The 26683-nt window shown below is 41.3% G+C and overlaps 1 protein-coding gene across 1 annotated transcript in view; it reads left to right on the forward strand.

The window, feature by feature from the left end:
- The window catches only part of ankfn1a (ankyrin repeat and fibronectin type III domain containing 1a), an 81837-nt gene that overhangs the window by 46005 nt on the left and 9149 nt on the right, over positions 1-26683 (forward strand). The window contains exons 8-16 of the mRNA XM_079577121.1: positions 502-598; positions 1543-1675; positions 1779-1895; positions 2864-3079; positions 10643-10809; positions 16529-16700; positions 18899-19067; positions 22299-22465; positions 24239-24452. Coding sequence (XP_079433247.1) covers positions 502-598; positions 1543-1675; positions 1779-1895; positions 2864-3079; positions 10643-10809; positions 16529-16700; positions 18899-19067; positions 22299-22465; positions 24239-24452 — 1452 coding nt within the window. The remainder of the gene's footprint in view (positions 1-501; positions 599-1542; positions 1676-1778; positions 1896-2863; positions 3080-10642; positions 10810-16528; positions 16701-18898; positions 19068-22298; positions 22466-24238; positions 24453-26683) is intronic.

Consider the following 26683-nt stretch of genomic DNA (forward strand, 5'->3'; position numbering starts at 1 on the left):
CAGACCCTCCAGTCCCTTAAGACCATCCTGTCCCTCCAGTCCCTTAAGACCATCCTGTCCCTCAAGACCCTCCACTCCCTCCAGACCCTTAAGACTTAAGACCATCCTGTCCCTCAAGACCCTTAAGACCATCCTGTCCCTCCAGTCCCTTAAGACCCTTAAGACCCTCCACTTCCTCCAGTCCCTCCAGTCCCTTAAGACCATCCTGTCCCTCAAGACCCTCCAGTTCCTCCTGTCCCTCCTGTCCCTTAAGACCCTTAAGACCATCCAGTCCCTTAAGACCATCCAGTCCCTTAAGACCATCCTGTCCCTCCAGTCCCTTAAGACCATCCTGTCCCTCCTGTCCCTCCAGACCCTCCTGTCCCTCAAGACCCTCCACTCCCTCCAGACCCTCCTGTCCCTCCTGTCCCTCAAGACCCTCCAGTTCCTCCAGTCCCTCCACTCCCTCCAGGATTCCTCAAACTGTGGGAGTTACTCTTGTTCTTGTGTGATTTGTTTCAGAGCCGTCGAAGCTGCAGAACCCGAGCCGGAAACAGTCGGTGTCCAGGAGTTTGAAACATCTCTTCAACTCCAACAAGTTCGTCAAGACGCTCAAGAGGTGAGTCCCTCCAGCTCCAGCCTCAGCTCCAGCCCCAGCCCCTGTAGTTACCTGTATCTCCTCTCTTATAGTTACCTGTATCTCCTCTCTTGTCGGGCCTGTAGTTACCTGTATCTCCTCTCTTGTAGGGCCTGTATCTCCTCTCTTGTAGGGCCTGTAGTGACCTGTATCTCCTCTCTTGTAGGGCCTGTAGTGACCTGTATCTCCTCTCTTGTAGGGCCTGTAGTGACCTGTATCTCCTCTCTTGTAGGGCCTGTAGTGACCTGTATCTCCTCTCTTATAGTGACCTGTATCTCCTCTCTTATAGTTACCTGTATCTCCTCTCTTGTAGGGCCTGTATCTCCTCTCTTGTAGGGCCTGTAGTTACCTGTGTCTCTTGCCTTGTAGAGCCTGTAGTGACCTGTGTCTCTTGCCTTCTAGAGCCTGTAGTTACCTGTATCTCCTCTCTTGTAGTGACCTGTATCTCCTCTCTTGTAGTTACCTGTATCTCCTCTCTTGTAGTGACCTGTATCTCCTCTCTTGTGGTGACCTGTATCTCCTCTCTTGTAGTGACCTGTATCTCCTCTCTTGTAGTGACCTGTATCTCCTCTCTTGTAGGGCCTGTAGTTACCTGTGTCTCTTGCCTTGTAGAGCCTGTAGTGACCTGTGTCTCTTGCCTTCTAGAGCCTGTAGTTACCTGTATCTCCTCTCTTGTAGTGACCTGTATCTCCTCTCTTGTAGTTACCTGTATCTCCTCTCTTGTAGTGACCTGTATCTCCTCTCTTGTGGTGACCTGTATCTCCTCTCTTGTAGTTACCTGTATCTCCTCTCTTGTAGTGACATGTATCTCCTCTCTTGTAGTTACCTGTATCTCCTCTCTTGTAGTGACCTGTATCTCCTCTCTTGTAGGGCCTGTATCTCTTGCCTTGTAGAGCTTGTAGTGACCCGTGTCTCTTGCCTTGTAGGGGCGTGTACCTGGCCACCGTGCTCCACCATAAGGACTCCCTCCTGGTCACGGCTGAGGAGCAGGTTCCCATCGTGGAGGTGGACGACTCGTTTGGAAGTTCACTGATGCAGGACTTCCTCTGGTTCACCAAGGTCTGTGGGGGGATAGTGTACATGTTTTGGTTGGTCGGTGGGGGGATAGTGTACATGTTTTGGTTGGTCGGTGGGAGGATAGTGTACATGTTTTGTGTTGCAGCTGTCCTGTCTGTGGGAGGACGTGCGGTGGCTGAGGCAGAGCATGTCCGTGTCCATGTCGTCGTCCTCCACTCTGCAAACCCGACACAAGCTGCTAACGGCGGCCGCACATATGCAGGTACTACTACTACTACTACTACTACTACTACTACTACTACTACTACTACTACTACTACTACTACTACTGCTGCTGCTGCTACTGCTGCTACTGCTGCTACTACTACTACTGCTGCTACTGCTACTACTGCTGCTACTGCTACTACTACTGCTACTACTGCTACTACTGCTACTACTGCTACTACTGCTACTACTGCTGCTACTGCTGCTACTGCTGCTACTACTGCTACTACTGCTACTGCTGCTACTACTACTACTACTACTGCTACTGCTACTGCTACTACTGCTGCTACTGCTACTACTACTACTGCTACTGCTACTGCTACTACTGCTGCTACTACTACTACTACTACTACTACTACTGCTACTACTACTACTACCACTACTACTACTACTACTACTACTACTACTGCTACTGCTACTACTACTACTGCTACTACTGCTACTGCTACTACTGCTACTACTGTTACTACTACTACTACTACTGTTACTGCTACTACTACTACTACTGCTACTGTTACTGCTACTACTACTACTACTACTACTGCTACTACTACTACTACTACTACTACTGCTACTGCTACTACTGCAACTACTACTGCTACTACTACTACTACTGCTACTACTTTTACTACTACTACTGCTACTGCTACTACTACTACTACTTTTACTACTACTACTACTACTACTACTACTACTCTATAACTACTACTGTCATGAGTATTCCTCCCTCCTGTGTAGTTAATCATGTTTTGCTAAAAGTGAGTCTAAGCTCCGCCCTCTGTCTCAGACCCTCCTGGGCACCCATAACCTAAGCCCCTCCCTCTGCCGTCAGACCCTCCTGGGCACCCATAACCTAAGCCCCTCCCTCTGTCGTCAGACCCTCCTGGGCACCCATAACCTAAGCCCCGCCCTCTGTCTCAGACCCTCCTGGGCACCCATAAACTAAGCCCCTCCCTCTGTCGTCAGACCCTCCTGGGCACCCATAACCTGGGGCGTGTCCACTACGAGCCCATCAAGGATCGCCACGGCAACGTCCTGCTGGTCACCGTCAGGGAACTGGACGCTCAGACGGCGTCGTTCAACGGGAAGTGGACGGCGGTCACGAAACTGCAGAGCCAGAGGAAGAGCCTGTCCACGCCCGAGGAGCCGTACGCCCTGGACATCCTCATCATCACCCTACAGGTACGAATACTGCGAATACTACTGCGAATACTACTGATTCTGATACACCCGAGGAGCCGTACGCCCTGGACATCCTCGTCATCACCCTACAGGTACTAATACTGCAAATTAGCTTGGTGCACGGTGTGGCTATGCTAGTTCCTCTGACCTGAAGGTGTGAGTGCCTGGACTTCCTGTCTGTTTTCTTTTCCTGGAATAATAATCATATTTTCCAAAGATTATGTTGTGGGCGGTGAGTTCCCGGTAGACGATCATTTACTGTGTTCAAATCATGAAGTTCAGATCAGAGACGCCTGTGATCATGAAGGATTGAGAGTTTGTCTTGAAGCTAAAGGCTAACATGCTATAAAAGAATATATATAAAGGCACTATTTCAACTTGTGTACTGCATTAACCCCTTAACTCCCACCTGAACCGAGCACATTTTCTCGACGAAAACAATGATGGAAAAGTGGCAAAAATGTCACAAGAAATTGACAAAAAAATGACAAAAATGTGACAAAATAATGACCAAAAAATTACAAAAATGTGATAAAATGTGACAAAAAAAATGGCAAAAATGTGACAAGAAAATTACAAAAATGTGATAAAAAATTGACAAAAAAGGGACGAAAAATTGATGAAAAAGTGGCAAAAATGTGATAAAATACTGACCAAAAAATTACAAAAATGTGATAAATTGTGACAAAAATGTGATAAAAATATGACAAAAATGTGACAAAATAATGACCAAAAAATGACGAAAATTTGACAAAATAATGACCAAAAAATTACAAAAATGTGATAAAATAATGACCAAAAAATTACAAAAAATTACAAAAATGTGATAAAATGTGACAAAAATGTGATAAAAATGTGACAAAAAAATGGCAAAAATGTGACAAGAAAATTACAAAAATGTGATTAAAAAATTGACAAAAAAAGGACAAAAAATTGATGAAAAAGTGGCAAAAATGTCACAAAAATGTCACAAGAAATTGACAAAAAATTGACGAAAAATGACAAAAATGTGATAAAAAATTGACGAAAAAATGACAAAAATGTGATAAAATAATGACCAAAAAATGACAAAAATGTGACAAAAATGTGATAAAAAATTGACAAAAAATTGACGAAAAATGACAAAAATGTGATAAACATTTGACCAAAAAATGACAAAAAAGTGACAAAAATGATGGGAAAAAAATGTGATGACGTGAGGAAAAAAGATCCTCTCGGTTCAGGCGGGAGTTAAGAGGTTAAAGACAAACTCCCTGATCCTCACAAACATAAACGTCTCCTCTATGGAAATATTTCTACCAGGAACTCACTGGTCTGAGCTCATCTTAATGGAAATGAACACGAACAGGAAGTACTAGCGCCCACAGCTTCAGCTCAGAGGAACTAGCGTAGCCACATTGTGCAACAAGCCGATACTACTGCGAATACTACTGCGAATACTACTGCGAATACTATTGCGAATACTACTGCGAATACTACTGCGAATACTACTGATACTGATACACACGAGGAGCCGTACGCCCTGGACATCCTCATCATCACCCTACAGGTACTACTACTGCGAATACTACCGCGAATACTACTGATACTGATACACACGAGGAGCCACACGCCCTGGACATCCTCATCATCACCCTACAGGTACTAATACTGCGAATACTACTGCAAATACTGCTGATACTGATACACACGAGGAGCCGTACGCACTGGACATCCTCATCATCACCCTACAGGTACTAATACTGCGAATACTACTGCGAATACTGCTGATACTGATACACACGAGAGGAGCCGTACGCCCTGGACATCCTCATCATCACCCTACAGGTACTAATACTGCGAATACTACTGCGAATACTGCTGATACTGATACACACGAGAGGAGCCGTACGCCCTGGACATCCTCATCATCACCCTACAGGTACTAATACTGCGAATACTACTGCAAATACTGCTGATACTGATACACACGAGGAGCCGTACGCCCTGGACATCCTCATCATCACCCTACAGGTACTAATACTGCGAATACTACTGCGAATACTGCTGATACTGATACACACGAGGAGCCGTACGCCCTGGACATCCTCATCATCACCCAACAGGTACTACTACTGCGAATACTACTGCGAATACTACTGCGAATACTACTGATACTGATACACACGAGGAGCCGTACGCCCTGGACATCCTCATCATCACCCTACAGGTACTAATACTGCGAATACTACTGCGAATACTGCTGATACTGATACACACGAGGAGCCGTACGCACTGGACATCCTCATCATCACCCTACAGGTACGAATACTGCGAATACTACTGCGAATACTACTGATACTGATACACACGAGGAGCCGCACGCACTGGACATCCTCATCATCACCCTACAGGTACGAATACTGCGAATACTACTGCGAATACTGCTGATACTGATACACAAGAGGAGCCGTACGCACTGGACATCCTCATCATCACCCTACAGGTACGAATACTGCGAATACTACTGCGAATACTACTGCGAATACTACTGATACTGATACACGAGAGGAGCCGCACGCACTGGACATCCTCATCATCACCCTACAGGTACGAATACTGCGAATACTACTGCCAATACTACTGATACTGATACACAAGAGGAGCCGTACGCCCTGGACATCCTCATCATCACCCTACAGGTACGAGTACTGCGAATACTACTGCGAATACTGCTGATACTGATACTGATACTGATACACACGAGGAGCCGTACGCCCTGGACATCCTCATCATCACCCTACAGGTACGAATACTGCGAATACTACTGCGAATACTACTGATACTGATACACACGAGGAGCCGCACGCCCTGGACATCCTCATCATCACCCTACAGGTACGAATACTGCGAATACTACTGCGAATACTACTGATACTGATACACACGAGGAGCCGCACGCACTGGACATCCTCATCATCACCCTACAGGTACGAATACTGCGAATACTACTGCGAATACTACTGATACTGATACACACGAGGAGCCGTACGCCCTGGACATCCTCATCATCACCCTACAGGTACTAATACTGCAAATTAGCTTGGTTTCACGGTGTGGCTATGCTAGTTCCTCTGACCTGAAGGTGTGAGCGCCTGGACTTCCTGTCTGTTTTCTTTTCCTGGAATAATAATCATATTTTCTAAAGATTATGTTGTGGGCGGTGAGTTCCCGGTAGACGATCATTTATTGTGTTCAAATCATGAAGTTCAGATCAGAGACGCCTGTGATCATGAAGGATTGATAGTTTGTCTTGAAGCTAAAGGCTAACATGCTATGAAAATATATATATAAAGGCACTATTTCAAGTTGTGTAATGCATTAACCCCTTAACTCCCACCTGAACCGAGCACATTTTCTCGACGAAAACAATGATGGAAAAGTGGCAAAAATGTCACAAAAATGTCACAAGAAATTGACAAAAAATAACAAAAATGTGATAAAATAATGACCAAAAAATGACAAAAATGTGATCAAATAATGACCAAAAAATGACAAAAATGTGATAAAATGTGACAAAATAATAACCAAAAAATGACAAAAATGTGACAAAATAATGACCAAAAAATGACAAAAATGTGATAAAATAATGACCAAAAAATGACAAAAATGTGATAAAATAATGACCAAAAAATGACAAAAATGTGACAAAATAATGACCAAAAAATGACAAAAATGTGATAAAATAATGACAAAAAATTATAAAAATGTGACAAAATAATGACCAAAAAATGACAAAAATGTGATAAAATAATGACAAAAAATTATAAAAATGTGACAAAATAATGACCAAAAAATGACAAAAATGTGATAAAATAATGACCAAAAAATTACAAAAATGTGATAAAATGTGACAAAAATGTGATAAAAATGTGATAAAATAATGACCAAAAAATTACAAAAATGTGATAAAATGTGACAAAATAATGACCAAAAAATGACAAAAATGTGATAAAAAATTGACAAAAAAGGGACGAAAAATTGATGAAAAAGTGGCAAAAATGTCACAAAAATGTCACAAGAAATTGACAAAAAATTGACAAAAAAATGTACAAAAATGTGATAAAAAATTGGCGAAAAAATGAAAAAAAAAAAAAGTGACCAAAAAATGACAAAAAAGATGGAAAAAAAAATGTGATGACGTGAGGAGAAAAGATCCTCTCGGTTCAGGCGGGAGTTAAGAGGTTAAAGACAAACTCCCTGATCCTCACAAACATAAACGTCTCGTCTATGGAAATATTTCTACCAGGAACTCACTGGTCTGAGCTCATCTTAATGGAAATGAATACGAACAGGAAGTACTGGCGCCCACAGCTTCAGCTCAGAGGAACTAGCGTAGCCACATTGTGCAACAAGCCTATACTACTGCGAATACTACTGCGAATACTGCTGATACTGATACACACGAGGAGCCGCACGCCCTGGACATCCTCATCATCACCCTACAGGTACGAATACTGCGAATACTACTGCGAATACTACTGCGAATACTACTGATACTGATACACACACTCTGTAGGACCTCCTCTGTGTCAGATGTTTCAGTCCGATGCCCTTCCTGTCTCTGTAGGACCTCCTGTGGTTCCTCCTGTGGTTCCTCTGTGGTTCCTCTGTGGTTCCTCTGTGGTTCCTCTGTGGTTCCTCTGTGGTTCCTCTGTCTCAGTCTCAGTTCCTGTCTCCGTAGGACCTCCTGTGGTTCCTCTGTGGTTCCTCTGTGGTTCCTCTGTGGTTCCTCTGTGGTTCCTCTGTGGTTCCTCTGTCTCAGTCTCAGTTCCTGTCTCTGTAGGACCTCCTGTCGTTCCTCTGTGGTTCCTCTGTGGTTCCTCTGTGGTTCCTCTGTGGTTCCTCTGTGGTTCCTCTGTCTCAGTCTCAGTTCCTGTCTCTGTAGGACCTCCTGTGGTTCCACTGTGGTTCCTCTGTGGTTCCTCTGTCTCAGTCTCAGTTCCTGTCTCTGTAGGACCTCCTGTGGTTCCTCTGTGGTTCCTCTGTGGTTCCTCTGTGGTTCCTCTGTGGTTCCTCTGTGGTTCCTCTGTGGTTCCTCTGTCTCAGTCTCAGTTCCTGTCTCTGTAGGACCTCCTGTGGTTCCTCTGTGGTTCCTCTGTCTCAGTCTCAGTTCCTGTCTCTGTAGGACCTCCTGTGGTTCCTCTGTGGTTCCTCTGTGGTTCCTCTGTGGTTCCTCTGTGGTTCCTCTGTGGTTCCTCTGTGGTTCCTCTGTGGTTCCTCTGTCTCAGTCTCAGTTCCTGTCTCTGTAGGACCTCCTGTGGTTCCACTGTGGTTCCTCTGTGGTTCCTCTGTGGTTCCTCTGTGGTTCCTCTGTGGTTCCCCTGTGGTTCCTCTGTGGTTCCTCTGTGGTTCCTCCTGTGGTTCCTCTGTGGTTCCTCTGTGGTTCCTCTGTGGTTCCTCTGTCTCAGTCTCAGTTCCTGTCTCTGTAGGACCTCCTGTGGTTCCTCTGTGGTTCCTCTGTGGTTCCTCTGTGGTTCCTCTGTGGTTCCTCTGTGGTTCCTCTGTGGTTCCTCTGTGGTTCCTCTGTCTCAGTCTCAGTTCCTGTCTCTGTAGGACCTCCTGTGGTTCCACTGTGGTTCCTCTGTGGTTCCTCTGTGGTTCCTCTGTGGTTCCTCTGTGGTTCCCCTGTGGTTCCTCTGTGGTTCCTCTGTGGTTCCTCCTGTGGTTCCTCTGTGGTTCCTCTGTGGTTCCTCTGTGGTTCCTCTGTCTCAGTCTCAGTTCCTGTCTCTGTAGGACCTCCTGTGGTTCCTCCTGTGGTTCCTCTGTGGTTCCTCTGTGGTTCCTCCTGTGGTTCCTCTGTGGTTCCTCTGTGGTTCCTCTGTCTCAGTCTCAGTTCCTGTCTCTGTAGGACCTCCTGTGGTTCCACTGTGGTTCCTCTGTGGTTCCTCTGTCTCAGTCTCAGTTCCTGTCTCCGTAGGACCTCCTGTGGTTCCTCCTGTGGTTCCTCTGTGGTTCCTCTGTGGTTCCTCTGTGGTTCCTCTGTGGTTCCTCTGTGGTTCCCCTGTGGTTCCTCTGTCTCAGTCTCAGTTCCTGTCTCCGTAGGACCTCCTGTGGTTCCTCTGTGGTTCCTCCTGTGGTTCCTCTGTGGTTCCTCTGTGGTTCCTCTGTGGTTCCTCTGTGGTTCCTCTGTGGTTCCTCTGTGGTTCCTCTGTGGTTCCTCTGTCTCAGTCTCAGTTCCTGTCTCTGTAGGACCTCCTGTGGTTCCTCTGTGGTTCCTCTGTGGTTCCTCTGTGGTTCCTCTGTGGTTCCTCTGTGGTTCCTCTGTGGTTCCTCTGTGGTTCCTCTGTCTCAGTCTCAGTTCCTGTCTCTGTAGGACCTCCTGTGGTTCCACTGTGGTTCCTCTGTGGTTCCTCTGTGGTTCCTCTGTGGTTCCTCTGTGGTTCCCCTGTGGTTCCTCTGTGGTTCCTCTGTGGTTCCTCCTGTGGTTCCTCTGTGGTTCCTCTGTGGTTCCTCTGTGGTTCCTCTGTCTCAGTCTCAGTTCCTGTCTCTGTAGGACCTCCTGTGGTTCCTCTGTGGTTCCTCTGTGGTTCCTCTGTGGTTCCTCTGTGGTTCCTCTGTGGTTCCCCTGTGGTTCCTCTGTGGTTCCTCTGTGGTTCCTCTGTCTCAGTCTCAGTTCCTGTCTCTGTAGGACCTCCTGTGGTTCCTCTGTGGTTCCTCTGTGGTTCCTCTGTGGTTCCTCCTGTGGTTCCTCTGTGGTTCCTCTGTGGTTCCTCTGTCTCAGTCTCAGTTCCTGTCTCTGTAGGACCTCCTGTGGTTCCACTGTGGTTCCTCTGTGGTTCCTCTGTCTCAGTCTCAGTTCCTGTCTCCGTAGGACCTCCTGTGGTTCCTCCTGTGGTTCCTCTGTGGTTCCTCTGTGGTTCCTCTGTGGTTCCTCTGTGGTTCCTCTGTGGTTCCCCTGTGGTTCCTCTGTGGTTCCTCTGTGGTTCCTCCTGTGGTTCCTCTGTGGTTCCTCTGTGGTTCCTCTGTGGTTCCTCTGTGGTTCCTCTGTGGTTCCTCTGTGGTTCCTCTGTGGTTCCTCTGTCTCAGTCTCAGTTCCTGTCTCCGTAGGACCTCCTGTGGTTCCTCTGTGGTTCCTCCTGTGGTTCCCCTGTGGTTCCTCTGTGGTTCCTCTGTGGTTCCTCTGTGGTTCCTCTGTGGTTCCTCTGTGGTTCCCCTGTGGTTCCTCTGTGGTTCCTCTGTGGTTCCTCTGTGGTTCCTCTGTCTCAGTCTCAGTTCCTGTCTCCGTAGGACCTCCTGTGGTTCCTCTGTGGTTCCTCCTGTGGTTCCTCTGTGGTTCCTCTGTGGTTCCTCTGTGGTTCCTCTGTGGTTCCTCTGTGGTTCCTCTGTGGTTCCTCTGTGGTTCCTCTGTCTCAGTCTCAGTTCCTGTCTCCGTAGGACCTCCTGTGGTTCCTCTGTGGTTCCTCCTGTGGTTCCTCTGTGGTTCCTCTGTGGTTCCTCTGTGGTTCCTCTGTGGTTCCTCTGTGGTTCCTCTGTGGTTCCTCTGTGGTTCCTCTGTCTCAGTCTCAGTTCCTGTCTCTGTAGGACCTCCTGTCGTTCCAGAGGCGCTGCTGTTCGCGCCTCTCTCCTGGTCTGTACCTCGGTTACCTCAAACTCAGCTCGTCCGTGGACCAGATCCGAGTCCTCGTGTCCCAGCGCAGCCCCAACACGCTGTGCCACGCCCGAGTCCGCGAGAACGCCAACGTCAGCAGGTACTAATACTACTACTACTACTACTACTAATACTACTACTACTACTTAAACAGGACGACTGCACCAGGGACAGAGGATGTTTGTGCTGGGAATCACAAATGTGTGACTTTAAAGTAGGCATTAACCTCTTAACTCCCACCTGAGCGGAGCCTGTTTTCTCCAGTTTGGCTTTACCGTAATCACAAAGCTTCTTGGGAAAAAAGCACCAAAACAGCCACAAAACATGAGAAGAAAACAAGGATGTGAACGCGACTAAAATGTGACAAAAATGTGACAAAAATGTGACAAAAATGTGACAAAAATTCAACAAAAATGTGACAAAAATTTAACAAAAAAGTGACAAAAATTCAACAAAAATGTGACAAAAATTCAACAAAAATGTGACAAAAATTTAACAAAAATGTGACAAAAACTCAACCAAAAAGTGACAAAAATTCAACAAAAATGGAACAAAAACTCAACAAAAATGTGACAAAAATTCAACAAAAATGTGACAAAAATTCAACAAAAATGTGACAAAAATTTAACAAAAATGTGACAAAAATTTAACAAAAATGTGACAAAAACTCAACAAAAATGTGACAAAAATTTAACAAAAATGTGACAAAAAATTCAACAAAAATGTGACAAAAATTTAACAAAAAAGTGACAAAAATTCAACAAAAATGTGACAAAAATTCAACAAAAATGTGACAAAAATTTAACAAAAATGTGACAAAAACTCAACCAAAAAGTGACAAAAATTCAACAAAAATGGAACAAAAACTCAACAAAAATGTGACAAAAATTCAACAAAAATGTGACAAAAATTCAACAAAAATGTGACAAAAATTTAACAAAAATGTGACAAAAATTTAACAAAAATGTGACAAAAACTCAACAAAAATGTGACAAAAATTCAACAAAAATGTGACAAAAATTCAACAAAAATGTGACAAAAAATTCAACAAAAATGTGACAAAAATTTAACAAAAATGTGACAAAAATTTAACAAAAATTTGACAAAAATTCAACACAAATGTGACAAAAATTCAACAAAAATGTGACAAAAACTCAACAAAAATGTGACAAAAACTCAACAAAAATGTGACAAAAACTCAACAAAAATGTGACAAAAACTCAACAAAAATGTGACAAAAATTTAACAAAAATATGACAAAAACTCAACAAAAATGTGACAAAAATTTAACAAAAATGTGACAAAAATTTAACAAAAATGTGAAAAAAAATTAACAAAAATATGACAAAAATTCAACAAAAATTTGACAAAAATTCAACAAAATGTGACAAAAATTCAACAAAAATGTGACAAAAATTTAACAAAAATGTGACAAAAACTCAACAAAAATGTGACAAAAATTTAACAAAAATTCAACAAAAATGTGACAAAAATTTAACAAAAATGTGACAAAAATTCAACAAAAATGTGACAAAAATTTAAAGAGGGGGTATTATGCTTTTTTCAGCCACATAGCACCAGTCTATGGCACACTACAATGATGACGAAACCTTCTGTTGGTCTGTAAATGCAGTAAATTAGAATAACTGCCTTGTATAAAATTGCTCTTTCAAAATGGCGGTAGCGAAAGACTTGAAATAGGCCCCTGTCTCTTTAAGAACCTCTGACCCTTTCCGACACGCCCCCTCCACACGCTGTCTGTGGCATCACAACAACACTGCGCTCGTTGTCTCAACTGTATTGAAACTACGATCGGTGCATTTTAATTTTTATTGTTGGAAAGGAGCTACTGTTTATCACTTTGTGAACAATGGCCACACAGGATATTATTTGGAGACAAACCTTCCACACCGGACGCTTGGAAGGGGCTCTTGCCTGAAAAATAACTGCTGTTTGGAGGCTTCTCTTTGCATCTGCCATGCCCTATGGATCTCTAACTATACCCCCATGGACGACACCAGGATCTGCAGGAGCCCATACGATTCAAAGACGGACATTATCTGTGCAAGTGGACAATGGTTTTTCGAGGTTACCCGTTAGCTTGTTATAATCGACTACAGCTCATTGTTGATGAAAAGTCTGCAATAAACCACAAATGTGTAAAGCCAGGCTCATTGTGTGATCATCGTAAAGGCTGCTTCGAGTAGTTGCTGCTTTATTGACGTTATTTGTGCATAATATGCTGCCTGTTTTCAATGAATGTTGTGAAGGTGAAGGTTGTTAGCTTGTCGTGGCTAATAGTGCCTTAGCTCTGGGAGAAACCACTCGGCTACGACTCACTGTAGATGAAATGTGAGCAATAAACTACAAAATCAACAAGCCAGGCTCCGTGTGTGATCCTCATAAAGGCTGCTTCAAGCAGTTGCCTGTTTTAGTGACGTTTTCAATGCATAATATGCTGCTTGTATTCAGTGAATTTTCCCGTTAGCTTGTCGCGGCTAGCTTGTTAGCTCCGGGAGAAAGCCACTCGGCTATGACCCATTGTAGATGAAATGTGAGCAATAAACTTCCAAATCAACAAGCCAGGCTCCGTGTGTGATCATTGTTAAACGGTTCTTTATGTGTGTGGTGGTTTTATTGACTTTATTTGTGCATATTTCTCGTTTTCACGTGATGACTCGAGGTTTAGCTTAGCATTAGCTTTCTCCGGAGGCTCTGTGCATCATCAAGGCCCAGCGCAGAACCAGACACTGAAATAAGTGTTCTTGTCACCGGTTTTAATCCTGGGTGTTTCGGTAACAGAAACACTGATGTGTCTTTGTAAAAGTCTGCTGTGGCTCCGGTTCACAACACATGAAGCTAATCCTCCATGATGACTCTGTTTACATCTTAGGGCTAGACACTGCGGGGAGGGGGTTCTGCTGAAGGGCAGTGGTTGGTTACTCGGCTGGTGACGAAAGGTTGGAGGCGTATCCTGGAGGTCGGAGGCGTTTCCTGAAGGAATCAGGCGTTTTATCCCTAAAATGGCCGCCATCAGAGTTTTTACAGATTACTCGAAAATACGTGAATGTGCTAAGGCAACACTTCAGGCATGTTTTTAATGAGGGAATGACTTAATAACATGATGTAAAGCTTGAAAAAGTCGATTTTGCGTAATACCCCCCCTTTAACAAAAATGTGACAAAAACTCAACAAAAATGTGACAAAAATGGAACAAAAATTCAACAAAAATGTGACAAAAATTCAACAAAAATGTGACAAAAACTCAACAAAAATGTGACAAAAATTTAACAAAAATTCAACAAAAATGTGACAAAAAATTAACAAAAATGTGACAAAAACTCAACAAAAATGTGACAAAAATTTAACAAAAATTCAACAAAAATGTGACAAAAATTTAACAAAAATGTGACAAAAATTCAACAAAAATGTGACAAAAATTTAACAAAAATGTGACAAAAACTCAACAAAAATGTGACAAAAACTCAACAAAAATGTGACAAAAATTTAACAAAAATTCAACAAAAATGTGACAAAAATTTAACAAAAATGTGACAAAAATTCAACAAAAATGTGACAAAAATTTAACAAAAATGTGACAAAAACTCAACAAAAATGTGACAAAAACTCAACAAAAATGTGACAAAAATTTAACAAAAATTCAACAAAAATGTGACAAAAAATTAACAAAAATGTGACAAAAATTCAACAAAAATGTGACAAAAATTTAACAAAAATGTGACAAAAACTCAACAAAAATGTGACAAAAATGGAACAAAAATTCAACAAAATGTGAGAAAAACTCAAAAAAATTTAACAAACATTCAACAAAAATGTGACAAAAAAAAAAGAATAAAAGAAACTGAAAAAAGGTGACACAACACGCAATAACGCGAGGAAAAAGATCAGTTTTGTGGGTCTTAGCTTTCAAATGAGGTGTTACACAGACCTACATCATGGCCAAAGAGGACAGAAGGCATTTGGTTCAGGCGGGCGGTAAGAGGTTAAAATATGTTGTAATATGTGTCTCACGAACAAAAAAGCTCCAGGGCTTCAGCCTCATTTAGTCTCGCTCCACGTTTGAAGCGGCTGAACCGTTTGGCACATTTTTAAATTCATCATTATTGTTTGTGTAAAAGTCGGTGTCTGTAGTGAATGTCTTGAAATAGGCCTCTGTCTCTTTAAGAACCTCTGAGCCTTTAGACACGCCCCCTCCACACGCTGTCTGTGGCATCAGTGGGGAGGGGGTTCTGCTGAGGAGCAGTGGTTGGTTACTCGGCTGGTGACCAAAGCTCGGAGGCGTCTCCAGGAGGTGGGGGCGTTCCTAGGAGGACTCAGGCAAACCTATCCCTAAAATGGCCGCCATCAGTCAAAAATTCAACAAAAATGTGACAAAAATTCAACAAAAATTCAACAAAAATGTGACAAAAATTCAACAAAAATTCAACAAAAATGTGACAAAAATTCAACAAAAATTTAACAAAAATTCAACAAAAATGTGACAAAAATTCAACAAAAAAATGACTAAAATTCAACAAAAATTCAACAAAAATGTGACAAAAATTCAACAAAAAAATGACAAAAAATGACAAAAATTCAACAAAAATGTGACAAAAATTCAATAAAAAAATGACAAAAAATGACAAAAAATCAACAAAAATGTGACAAAAATTCAACAAAAAAATTACAAAAAATGACAAAAATTCAACAAAAAAATGACAAAAATTCAACAAAAATTCAACAAAAATGTGACAAAAATTCAACAAAAAAATGACAAAAAATGACAAAAATTCAACAAAAATGTGACAAAAATTCAACAAAAAAATGACAAAAATGTGACAAAAATTCAACAAAAAAATGACAAAAAATGAGAAAAAATCAACAAAAATGTGACAAAAATTCAACAAAAAAATGACAAAAAATGACAAAAATTCAACAAAAATGTGACAAAAAACTATCCCTAAAATGGCCGCCATCAGAGTTTTTACAGATGACTCAGAAATACGTGAATGTGCCAAGGCAACACTTCAGCCATGTTTTTAATGAGGGAAAGCTGGAAAAAGTCCATTTTGCAGAATACCCCCCCTTTAACAGAAAAGTCACTGAGCAACAAAGATGGTTAAACATCCAAATTATTTATTCTGTATTTGGATTGAGCTCCTTCTTCTTCTCCAGCTCCTCCTTCTTCTCCAGCTCCTCCTTCTTCTCCAGCTCCTTCTTCTTCTCCAGCTCCTCCTTCTTCTCCATCTCCTCCATCTCCTCCTTCTCCTCCATCTCCTCCTTCTTCTCCTCCAAATAAACAAGCTCAGGTTCTCTCACTGATGCTCCTGTTTGCTCGTCAGTTTCCTCATTATCAAACTCCATTCATCCTGTTCAGCGTCGAGAGGAAATTCTTCTTCCTCTGCTGCTGTTGAGGAGGAGGAGGAGGAGGAGGAGGAGGAGGAGGAGGAGGCTTCAGTTCAGTCGGAGCCCTGACCTCTGACCTCTGAGCTTCAAAACCATCTCTTCACAAACCTGCTCCGTTCCGTCCTTGTGTCCGAGCGTTTCATGAAATTCTCCCGTTGGAAAAACCTCTTTGTGAAGTCGAGCTGTTACGAAACGGTGACACAAAGCCGGGGCTGAAGGTCAGAGCAGAGCTGAAGTCGCTTTTTTACAGCGTTATTGCTGCTTTTCTGGACCGTTTTTGTCTGTTTTGTTCCGTTTTCGCTGTGACGCCTCATTTGAAAGCTAAGACCACGCCGTGTCTGAACACGCGTGTCAGATCCGTGTGGTGGATCATGCGTGTTCAGAGTCGGGACTGAACTCCTCGTGTTCTTCAGGGAGGAGTGGGAGTGGATCCAGACTCTGGCCTCGTCCTCAGACTCTGCTGTGATTGGCGGAGAGGCCCAGGAGGCGGGGCTCGCAGGTCAAAGCCACGCCCCCCTGCTGTACTACGAGCTTCAGACGGCGGCGAAAACTCTCCTGAAGCAAATCAACCTGACGCCACATCAGGTCAGATGCCCTTCCACAAACTCAGCTCTTTCCCCACGCTCGTCAGGTTTGGTGTCCACGTGTAGCAGGACAGATCCTGAAGCCCAAATATGGTCATTTCCTTAGAGGAGTCAGTTTGAAAATCAGTTTTTGTTTTTTAATTGGACAGTTTTTTTATTTTAATTATTATAATTTTTTATTATAATTTTGTATTATTATTATTATTATTGTTTTTATTATTATTATTATTATTATTATTATTATTATTATTATTATTGTTTTTATTATTATTATTATTATTATTATTATTATTATTATTATTAATATTTATTTTTATTATTATTATTATTATTATTTTTATTATTATTATTTTTATTTTTATTATTATTTTTATTATTATTATTATTTTTATTATTATTATTATTTTTATTATTATTATTTTTATTTTTATTATTATTTTTATTTTTATTATTATTATTTTTATTTTTATTATTATTTTTATTATTATTATTATTATTATTATCATTATTTTTATTATTATTATTATTATTATTATTATTATTATTTTTATTATTCATTCATTCACCTCAGACATGGACACAGTCACAGTAGACATTGAATAAAAGAAAAACATAAATAACACAACAATACCAACATCACAATACATTTCACAGAAAGATAATTCCAGACAAAGATACGACAAACAAACAAACAAACACAAAGACAAGACATACAAGTCCTTGACATATTTTGCATCAATTCCATATTATTGTTTACATTATATTTTACATTATATTAACATTATTACATTATATTTTATATTTTGCAGTGGCTCTCAAAGAATGGGCTCTCCACCAGTCTTCCTTTGTTCTGTTCATCCTTATACACGTTTATTGATTGTTTTATATTAATTTATCTTAAGATTGTTGATCTAAATGTGTGGGAGTTTGGGATGGTCGTCCTGAGGCAGCTGGTTTGTTGCAGGTTTGATTTTAAAACCCACACCCGTCCCATGAGCGCTTCAAAGTTTGAGATAAGACATGATAAGACATTAGTGACATTGTGAACATTAGGAAATTCAAAATGTTATTACACATCAGTCCCATAACATCCCATTCCACTTTTTGTCATGTGAATTTCTTTTATTTTTGTTTATTGCTATAATCTTTTCGAATCTTTTGGATTTACACTTAAAAATAAGAATTTTACCAACTAGAACAATTGTGTTGATTAAGTCTGTTGGACAGTTTTCTAGTACCCCCAATATTATGTTAATGGGACAGATGTTAATTTCAATTTTGAATTCGAGTAACCAATTTTTGACCAACATCCAAAACTTAGCTACATATGGGCAAAAATAAAAAGAATTATTATTATTAAAAAATTATCATTATTATGTGTTTCAGGCGCGGGGCTTCCGCCTGTATTATCATTATTATTATTATTATCATTATTATCATTATTATCATCATTATTATCATTATTATCATTATTATCATCATTATTATCATTATTATCATTATTATCATTATTATCATTATCATCATTATTATCATTATTATCATTATTATCATCATTATTATCATTATTATTATTATTATCATTATTATCATTATTATCATCATTATTATCATTATTATCATTATTATCATCATTATTATCATTATTATCATTATTATCATTATTATCATTATCATCATTATTATCATTATTATCATTATTATCATTATTATCATTATTATCATTATTCTCATTATCATTATTTTGTGTTCCAGGCGCGGGGGTTCCGCCTGTATTCTCAGTATTATTATTATCATTATTATCATTATTATTATGTGTTTCAGGCGCGGGGGTTCCGCCTGTATTCTCAGTATTATTATTATTATTCTCAGTATTATCATTATTATTATGTGTTTCAGGCGCGGGGGTTCCGCCTGTATTCTCAGTATTATTATTATTATTCTCAGTATTATCATTATTATTATGTGTTCCAGGCGCGGGGGTTCCGCCTGTATTCTCAGTATTATTATTATTATTATTATCATTATTATGTGTTTCAGGCGCGGGGGTTCCGCCTGTATTCTCAGTATTATTATTATCATCATTATCATTATTTTGTGTTCCAGGCGCGGGGGTTCCGCCTGTATTCTCAGTATTATTATTATTATTCTCAGTATTATTATTATCATTATCATTATTATCATTATTTTGTGTTCCAGGCGCGGGGGTTCCGCCTGTATTCTCAGGAGGTGGTGGAGTTGGGTCACGGCGTCTCGTTTCTCCTGCTGTTACCGGCGGCTGACGACGTGTGCTCCGCCCCGGGGCAGACTAACCCGCTGTGCCCGCTGTCCGGCTTCCTCCACCTCCCGCTGCAGATGTTCGAGCTCGGTACGAACTCAGACCCTAAAGTCCGGAGTGACCGGATCACGTGTTAGACCCAACGGCTGCTCTGCTTTATGACCACGACACTGGGGGCCATTGCTGTAGTACCTCCATATCGCCACTAGGCCCCCATTGAAAAGCATTGGAGTTTAGACACGTTAAAAACAACTTTAACGCCTGGTTTCTATGTTTTCAACACTAGACGAGGCTAGATCTTCCTCCTGAGATAACACTGGGTTAGTCACAATATCTGAAACCAGGCAAGAATTTTAGAAATCTGGTTCTTAATGAGGGTCGGACTGTTAGCATTGGAGCAGCGCGAGCTACACGTCACACAAGGGCGGAGTCTACAGTGAAAATCCCGCCCTTATGTCCTTTTTAGAAACATGCTTCATCAGAGCTGAGGAGGCGGAGTCTGTAAATCCTTCATGAATTCCCCCTCGGACGTGGTCATTATGGTAAACGGGGAGGAGTGAGGAGGAGACGTCCATTATTTTTACAGTCTATTTGTATCCGAATGTCCACACTAGTCCCTAACCCCTCATTCACTACATAAACCCGCACTATATAGTGACCATATAGTGACTATATAGTCACTATATGGTCACTATATAGTCACTAATTCTGTTGGCGATTCGGACACAAGCCACGACTTTCTCCGCGCTGCGTGACGTCACACATGTGTTTTTTATTTTTTTATCTGAATTTATTTATTGTTACAAACGTTTATTTTATGAAACAGAACGACTGTTTTGGCACTTTTACAGGCGTTACTGTCATCACAAAAAAAGGAAAAAAAAAAAAAAAGTCTCTCCAGCGTGAGCTCAGAGACGCCGAGAGTCGGTCAGAGCCCGGTGTCCGAACACCAGCAGATCGAGCGACTACATCTGCTAAAAGTTCAATAAACTCCGGGAATAAAGTATTTCTTTGATAAAAACCAAACTCAGAGACAGAGGAATATTTATGGATAAATACGAGTCAGATACTTTATATCTAACATGGATTTTACATGAATGACTTGGATTATTCGAGAAGAAGCTGTCGGTCATTTAACAGCTCCAGCTAAAGGTTAGCAGCTAACGTTAGCATGAAGCTATCGGTCATTTAACAGCTCCAGCTAAAGGTTAGCAGCTAACGTTAGCATGAAGCTATCGGTCATTTAACAGCTCCAGCTAAAGGTTAGCAGCTAACGTTAGCATGAAGCTATCGGTCATTTAACAGCTCCAGCTAAAGGTTAGCAGCTAACGTTAGCATGAAGCTATCGGTCATTTAACAGCTCCAGCTAAAGGTTAGCAGCTAACGTTAGCATGAAGCTATCGGTCATTTAACAGCTCCAGCTAAAGGTTAGCAGCTAACGTTAGCATGATGCTATCGGTCATTTAGCAGCTCAAGCTAAAGGTTAGCAGCTAACGTTAGCATGAAGCTATCGGTCATTTAACAGCTCCAGCTAAAGGTTAGCAGCTAACGTTAGCATGATGCTATCGGTCATTTAGCAGCTCCAGCTAAAGGTTAGCAGCTAACGTTTATATTTAGGTCGTTTATTCCTGAGAAACACAAACACTCGACTGAAACAGCTGATTTACTTCAGTCGTGTTTAGTTCACAGACCTGTCTCTGTCAGGCTCTTCTCACACTCTCCCAGTGCATTGTGGGAAATATTGACCCGGTTAGTGACATCGATGCTCACTACTTTTCCAGATGCATTGTGGGAAATTTAGAGTGCACTACTTTTTTCTCTCTGGACATTCGGACACCCCTACAACATGTGACCCCTATATACTCACTTTATATTCACTATATAGTGAATAGTGCGGACGTTCGGACACAGTCCATGGTTAGACCCAGCTCTCTCTCTCAGGGCCAGAGTTTATCCTTTACTGCAGCGAAGCGCCACACTGCCCCCTACTGTTCAACAGAATCACTGCAGCGAAGCGCCACGCTGCCCCCTACTGTTCAAAAGAATCACTGCACCTTTAACAACGAGAGGCTGGTGGAGAGAAGACACTGCCTTATTTATGAACCTCCGGATAGGATCCAAGTACCTTTGAATACTGGAGGAGTTTGATACTTGTACTGGAGTAGTTGGATACTTGTACTGGAGTAGTTGGATACTTGTACTGGAGTAGTTGGATACTTGTACTGGAGTAGTTGGACACTTGTACTGGAGTAGTTGGATACTTGTACTGGAGTAGTTGGATACTTGTACTGGAGTAGTTGGATACTTGTACTGGAGTAGTTGGATACTTGTACTGGAGTAGTTGGATACTGCAGTAGTTGGATACTTGTACTGCAGTAGTTGGATACTTGTACTGCAGTAGTTGGACACTTGTACTGCAGTAGTTGGATACGTGTACTGCAGTAGTTGGACACTTGTACTGCAGTAGTTGGATACGTGTACTGCAGTAGTTGGACACTTGTACTGCAGTAGTTGGATACGTGTACTGCAGTAGTTGGATACGTGTACTGCAGTAGTTGGACACTTGTACTGCAGTAGTTGGATACTTGTACTGCAGTAGTTGGACACTTGTACTGCAGTAGTTGGATACGTGTACTGCAGTAGTTGGATACTTGTACTGCAGTAGTTGGATACTTGTACTGCAGTAGTTGGATACGTGTACTGCAGTAGTTGGACACTTGTACTGCAGTAGTTGGATACTTGTACTGCAGTAGTTGGATACTTGTACTGCAGTAGTTGGATACTTGTACTGCAGTAGTTGGATACGTGTACTGCAGTAGTTGGACACTTGTACTGCAGTAGTTGGATACTTGTACTGCAGTAGTTGGATACTGCAGTAGTTGGATACTTGAGTAGTTGGATACTTGTACTGCAGTAGTTGGATATTGCAGTAGTTGGATACTTGTACTGCAGTAGTTGGATACTTGTACTGCAGTAGTTGGATACTTGTACTGCAGTAGTTGGATACTTGTACTGCAGTAGTTGGACACTTGTACTGCAGTAGTTGGACACTTGTACTGCAGTAGTTGGATACTTGTACTGCAGTAGTTGGATACTGGAGTAGTTGGATACTGCAGTAGTTGGATACTTGTACTGCAGTAGTTGGATACTTGTACTGCAGTAGTTGGATACTGCAGTAGGTGGATACTTGTACTGCAGTAGTTGGATACTTGTACTGCAGTAGTTGGATACTTGTACTGGAGTAGTTGGATACTGCAGTATACTTGTACTGCAGTATACTTGTACTGCAGTAGTGATGTGTAATCCTCTGTGTGCCTGCAGTTCACCTGTGCTCCTACAGGGAGCGCTACATGGGCCTGTACTGCCGCGTGTCCTCAGTGCTGGACCTGGACTCTCTGATCACACAGCAGAACCTGAGGGAGGCCATCACTGATGCTGAGGTCTGTGGGGCCAAGGAGAGACACCAGCAGATCCTGGACTACATCCAGGTACTCCCCCCCCCCCCCCCTCTACCCCCATACCCCCCCCCCTCCTCTCCCCCCCCCCCCCCCCCTCCCCATACAACCCCCCCCCCCTCTCCCCCCTCCCCCTCTCCGGGGAAAGTATCGGGAAAGTTTCAGGGAAAGTACCGGGGAAAGTTTCGGGGAAAGTTTCGGGAAAGTATCGGGGAAAGTATCGGGAAAGTATCGGGAAAGTATCGGGGAAGTATCGGGGGAGTATAGGGAAAGTATCGGAAAAATATCGGGAAAGTATCGGGAAAGTATCGGGAAAGTATCGGGGAAGTATCGGGGGAGTATAGGGAAAGTATCGGAAAAATATCGGGAAAGTATCGGGAAAGTATCGGGAAAATATCGGGGAAAGTATCGGGAAAGTATCGGGAAAGTATAGGGAAAGTATAGGGAAAGTATAGGGAAAGTATCGGGAAAGTATCGGGAAAGAATCGGGAAAGTATAGGGAAAGTATAGGGAAAGTATCGGGGAAAGTATCGGGAAAGTATCGGGGAAGTATCGGGGAAAGTATCGTGAAAGTAACGGGGAAAGTTTCGGGGAAAGTATCGGGGAAAGTATCGGGAAAGTACCGGGGAAAGTATCGGGAAAGTATCGGGAAAGTATCGGGGAAAGTATCGGGGAAAGTATCGGAGGAAGTATCGGGAAAGTATCGGTGAAAGTATCGGGAAAGTATCGGGAAAGTATCGTTCGATATCGGGGAAAGTATCGGGAAAGTATCGGGGGAAGTATCGGGAAAGTATCGTTCAACATCGGGGAAAGTATCGGGAAAGTATCGTTCAACATCGGGGAAAGTATCGGGAAAGTATTGGTAAAGTATCGCTCGGGTATCGGGGAAAGTATCGGGAAAGTATCGTTCGATATCGGGGAAAGTATCGGGGAAGTATCGGGGAAAGTATCGGGGAAAGTATCGGAGGAAGTATCGGAGGAAGTATCGGGGAAAGTATCGGGGAAGTATCGGGAAAGTATCGTTTAATATCGGGGAAAGTATCGTTCGATGTCGGGGACAGTATCGGGAAAGTATCGGGAAAGTATCGGGAAAGTATCGGGGAAAGTATCGGGGAAGTATCGGGGACAGTATCGGTAAAGTATCGCTCGGTATCGGGTAAAGTATCGCTCAGGTATCGGGGTAGTATCGGTAAAGTATCGCTCGGTATCGGGTAAAGTATCGCTCAGGTATCGGGGAAAGTATCGCTCAGGTATCGGGGAAAGTATCGCTTAGGTATCGGGGAAAGTATCGGTAAAGTATCGCCCAGGTATTGGTAAAGTATCGCTCAGGTATCGGGTAAAGTATCGCTCAGGTATCGGGGAAGTATCGCTCAGGTATCGGGGAAAGTATCGGTAAAGTATCGCCCAGGTATTGGTAAAGTATCGCTCAGGTATCGCTCAGGTATCGGTAAAGTATCGCTCAGGTATCGCTCAGGTATCGGTAAAGTATCGCTCAGGTATCGGGGAAGTATCGCTCAGGTATCGGGGAAGTATCGGGGGTAGTATCGGTAAAGTATCGCTCAGGTATCGGGGGAAGTATCGGTAAAGTATCGCTCAGGTATCGGGGAAGTATCGGTAAAGTATCGCTCAGGTATCGGTAAAGTATCGCTCAGGTATCGCTCAGATATCGGTAAAGTATCGCTCAGGTATCGGGGAAGTATCGGTACAGTATCGCTCAGGTATCGGGGAAGTATCGGTAAAGTATCGGTAAAGTATCGGTAAAGTATGTAAATCGGCCATGACCTCGTGTGTCCTGTGTCTCGGCAGCAGCTGGAGGAGATGCGCCGGGACCTGAGGTGGCTCACGGACGCGCTGCAGTTCGCTCGGTACAAACAGCCCAGGGGGGGGGTCCCTCTGGGCTGCCTCGTGCCCCTGATGCCCTCCCCCCACGCCCCCAAGAGCGACTCCACCTCCTCCAACATGGACTACCTCCCCACGCCCTCGCCGTCCCCGGAGCCGCGGAGACGAGCGGCCGGCAGCGGTGAGTCCCCCCCCCCTCTCTAATCTTTATATATATATATCTTTTATAAGTCACTTTTTTACATATACTGTTGTTGACGTAACAACCTTTGCAATAAAAGTTGGAAAACTGTGAAAGTTTAGCTACAACGCTGTGATTGATAAATACCAAGACTCCACAACAGTGTTTCCTTAACTTTTGCGAAAGGAGAGAAACAGCGCCCCCAATTTGACGCTTGTGGTCAAAAGGTGTACTGCATCCATATATATCATTGAGAATGAATGGAAGTTAGTATTAACCACACGCAGCGCAAAAGTCGGTCACTCTGGCCAACAGAATTGTGACACTTTGGGCACCCCTGATTAAAACCTTTACTATAATAATAAATGTTTAACTAGAAGCCTTTTGAAATCAAATGAAATCACTTAAAATATCGGCTAATATCAGCTGATAAAAAGTCTGTTTTCTCCGGAACTAAACCTCCCATAAACCCTCGGCCTCAGGAGAGCGTTTGTTCACCCTTTATATATATTATATATATTATATATATTATACTGTATGTTGTAGAACCCACAGAGACTCACTGTCTTAAGTTTTGGAATCCACTGATGTTTGTCTTTGAAACGAGCCCCCACCGCCCGCACCTCCCTGACGATGCACACACTCGTTTTAAAGGTCCTATAACTGATATTTTAATTTCAAGCAATGAAGGAGGAAACCACTGAATGTAAATGTTGCTGTGGCCCAAACTCAGTCCTCGTTTTCTTCACAGGGACGAGTTTGTGTTGTAAGAAACCATCCTGCAAGGTTGTGATAAAAAAATTTGATAAAAATGTGATAAAAATGTGATAAAAAATTAACGAAAAAAATGACAAAAAAGAAAAAAAATGACAAAAATGTGATAAAAAATTGACAAAAAATAAAAAAAAAAAGATGAAAATTGACTAAAAATTGACCAAAAAATGAAAAAATAATGTGATAAAAAATTGACAAGAAAAAAAAAAAAAGAAGAAAAAATTGACAAAAAATTGACAAAAAATGACCAAAAAATGAAAAAATAATGTGATAAAAAATTAACGAAAAAAATGACAAAAAATTGATAAAAAATTGACAAAAAATGAAAAAAAAAAAATGACAGAAAAGTTGAAGGAGGAAACCACTGAATGTAAATGCTGCTGTGGCCCAAACTCAGTCCTTGTTTTCTTCACAGGGACGAGTTTGTGTTGTAAGAAACCATCCTGCAAGGTTGTGATAAAAAAATGTGATAAAAATGTGACAAAAATGTGACAAAAATGTGATAAAAAATTAACGAAAAAAAAGAAAAAAAAGAAAAAAAATGACAAAAATGTGATAAAAATGTGACAAAAATGTGATAAAAATGTGACAAAAATGTGATAAAAATGTGACAAAAATGTGATAAAAAATTAACGAAAAAAAAAGAAAAAAAATGACAAAATGTGACAAAAATGTGACAAAAATGTGACAAAAATGTGATAAAAAATTAACGAAAAAAATGACAAAAAAGAAAAAAAATGACAAAAATGTGATAAAAATGTGACAAAAATGTGATAAAAATGTGACAAAAATGTGATAAAAAATTAACGAAAAAAAAAGAAAAAAAATGACAAAATGTGACAAAAATGTGATAAAAAATTGATAAACAATTGACAAAAAAAAAAAAAAAATGACAAAAAATGACAAAATGTGACAAAAATGTGACAAAAAATGTGATAAAAAATTAACAAAAAAAAAAAAAAGATGAAAAAAATGACAAAAAATGACCAAAAAAAGAAAAAAAAATGTGATAAAAAATTAACGAAAAAAATGACAAAAAATTGACAAAAAATGAAAAAAAAAATGACAGAAAAGTTGAAGGAGGAAACCACTGAATGTAAATGCTGCTGTGGCCCAAACTCAGTCCTCGTTTTCTTCACAGGGACGAGTTTGTGTTGTAAGAAACCATCCTGCAAGGTTGTGATAAAGAAATGTGATAAAAATGTGACAAAAATGTGACAAAAATGTGATAAAAAATTAACGAAAAAAAAGAAAAAAAAGAAAAAAAATGACAAAAATGTGATAAAAATGTGACAAAAATGTGATAAAAATGTGACAAAAATGTGACAAAAATGTGATAAAAAATTAACGGGAAAAAAAAAAAAGAAAAAAAATGACAAAAATGTGATAAAAATGTGACAAAAATGTGATAAAAATGTGACAAAAATGTGATAAAAAATTAACGAAAAAAAAAGAAA

This window comes from Gobius niger (assembly GCF_951799975.1).
Source record: "Gobius niger genome assembly, chromosome: 19".
Lineage (NCBI taxonomy): Eukaryota > Metazoa > Chordata > Actinopteri > Gobiiformes > Gobiidae > Gobius > Gobius niger.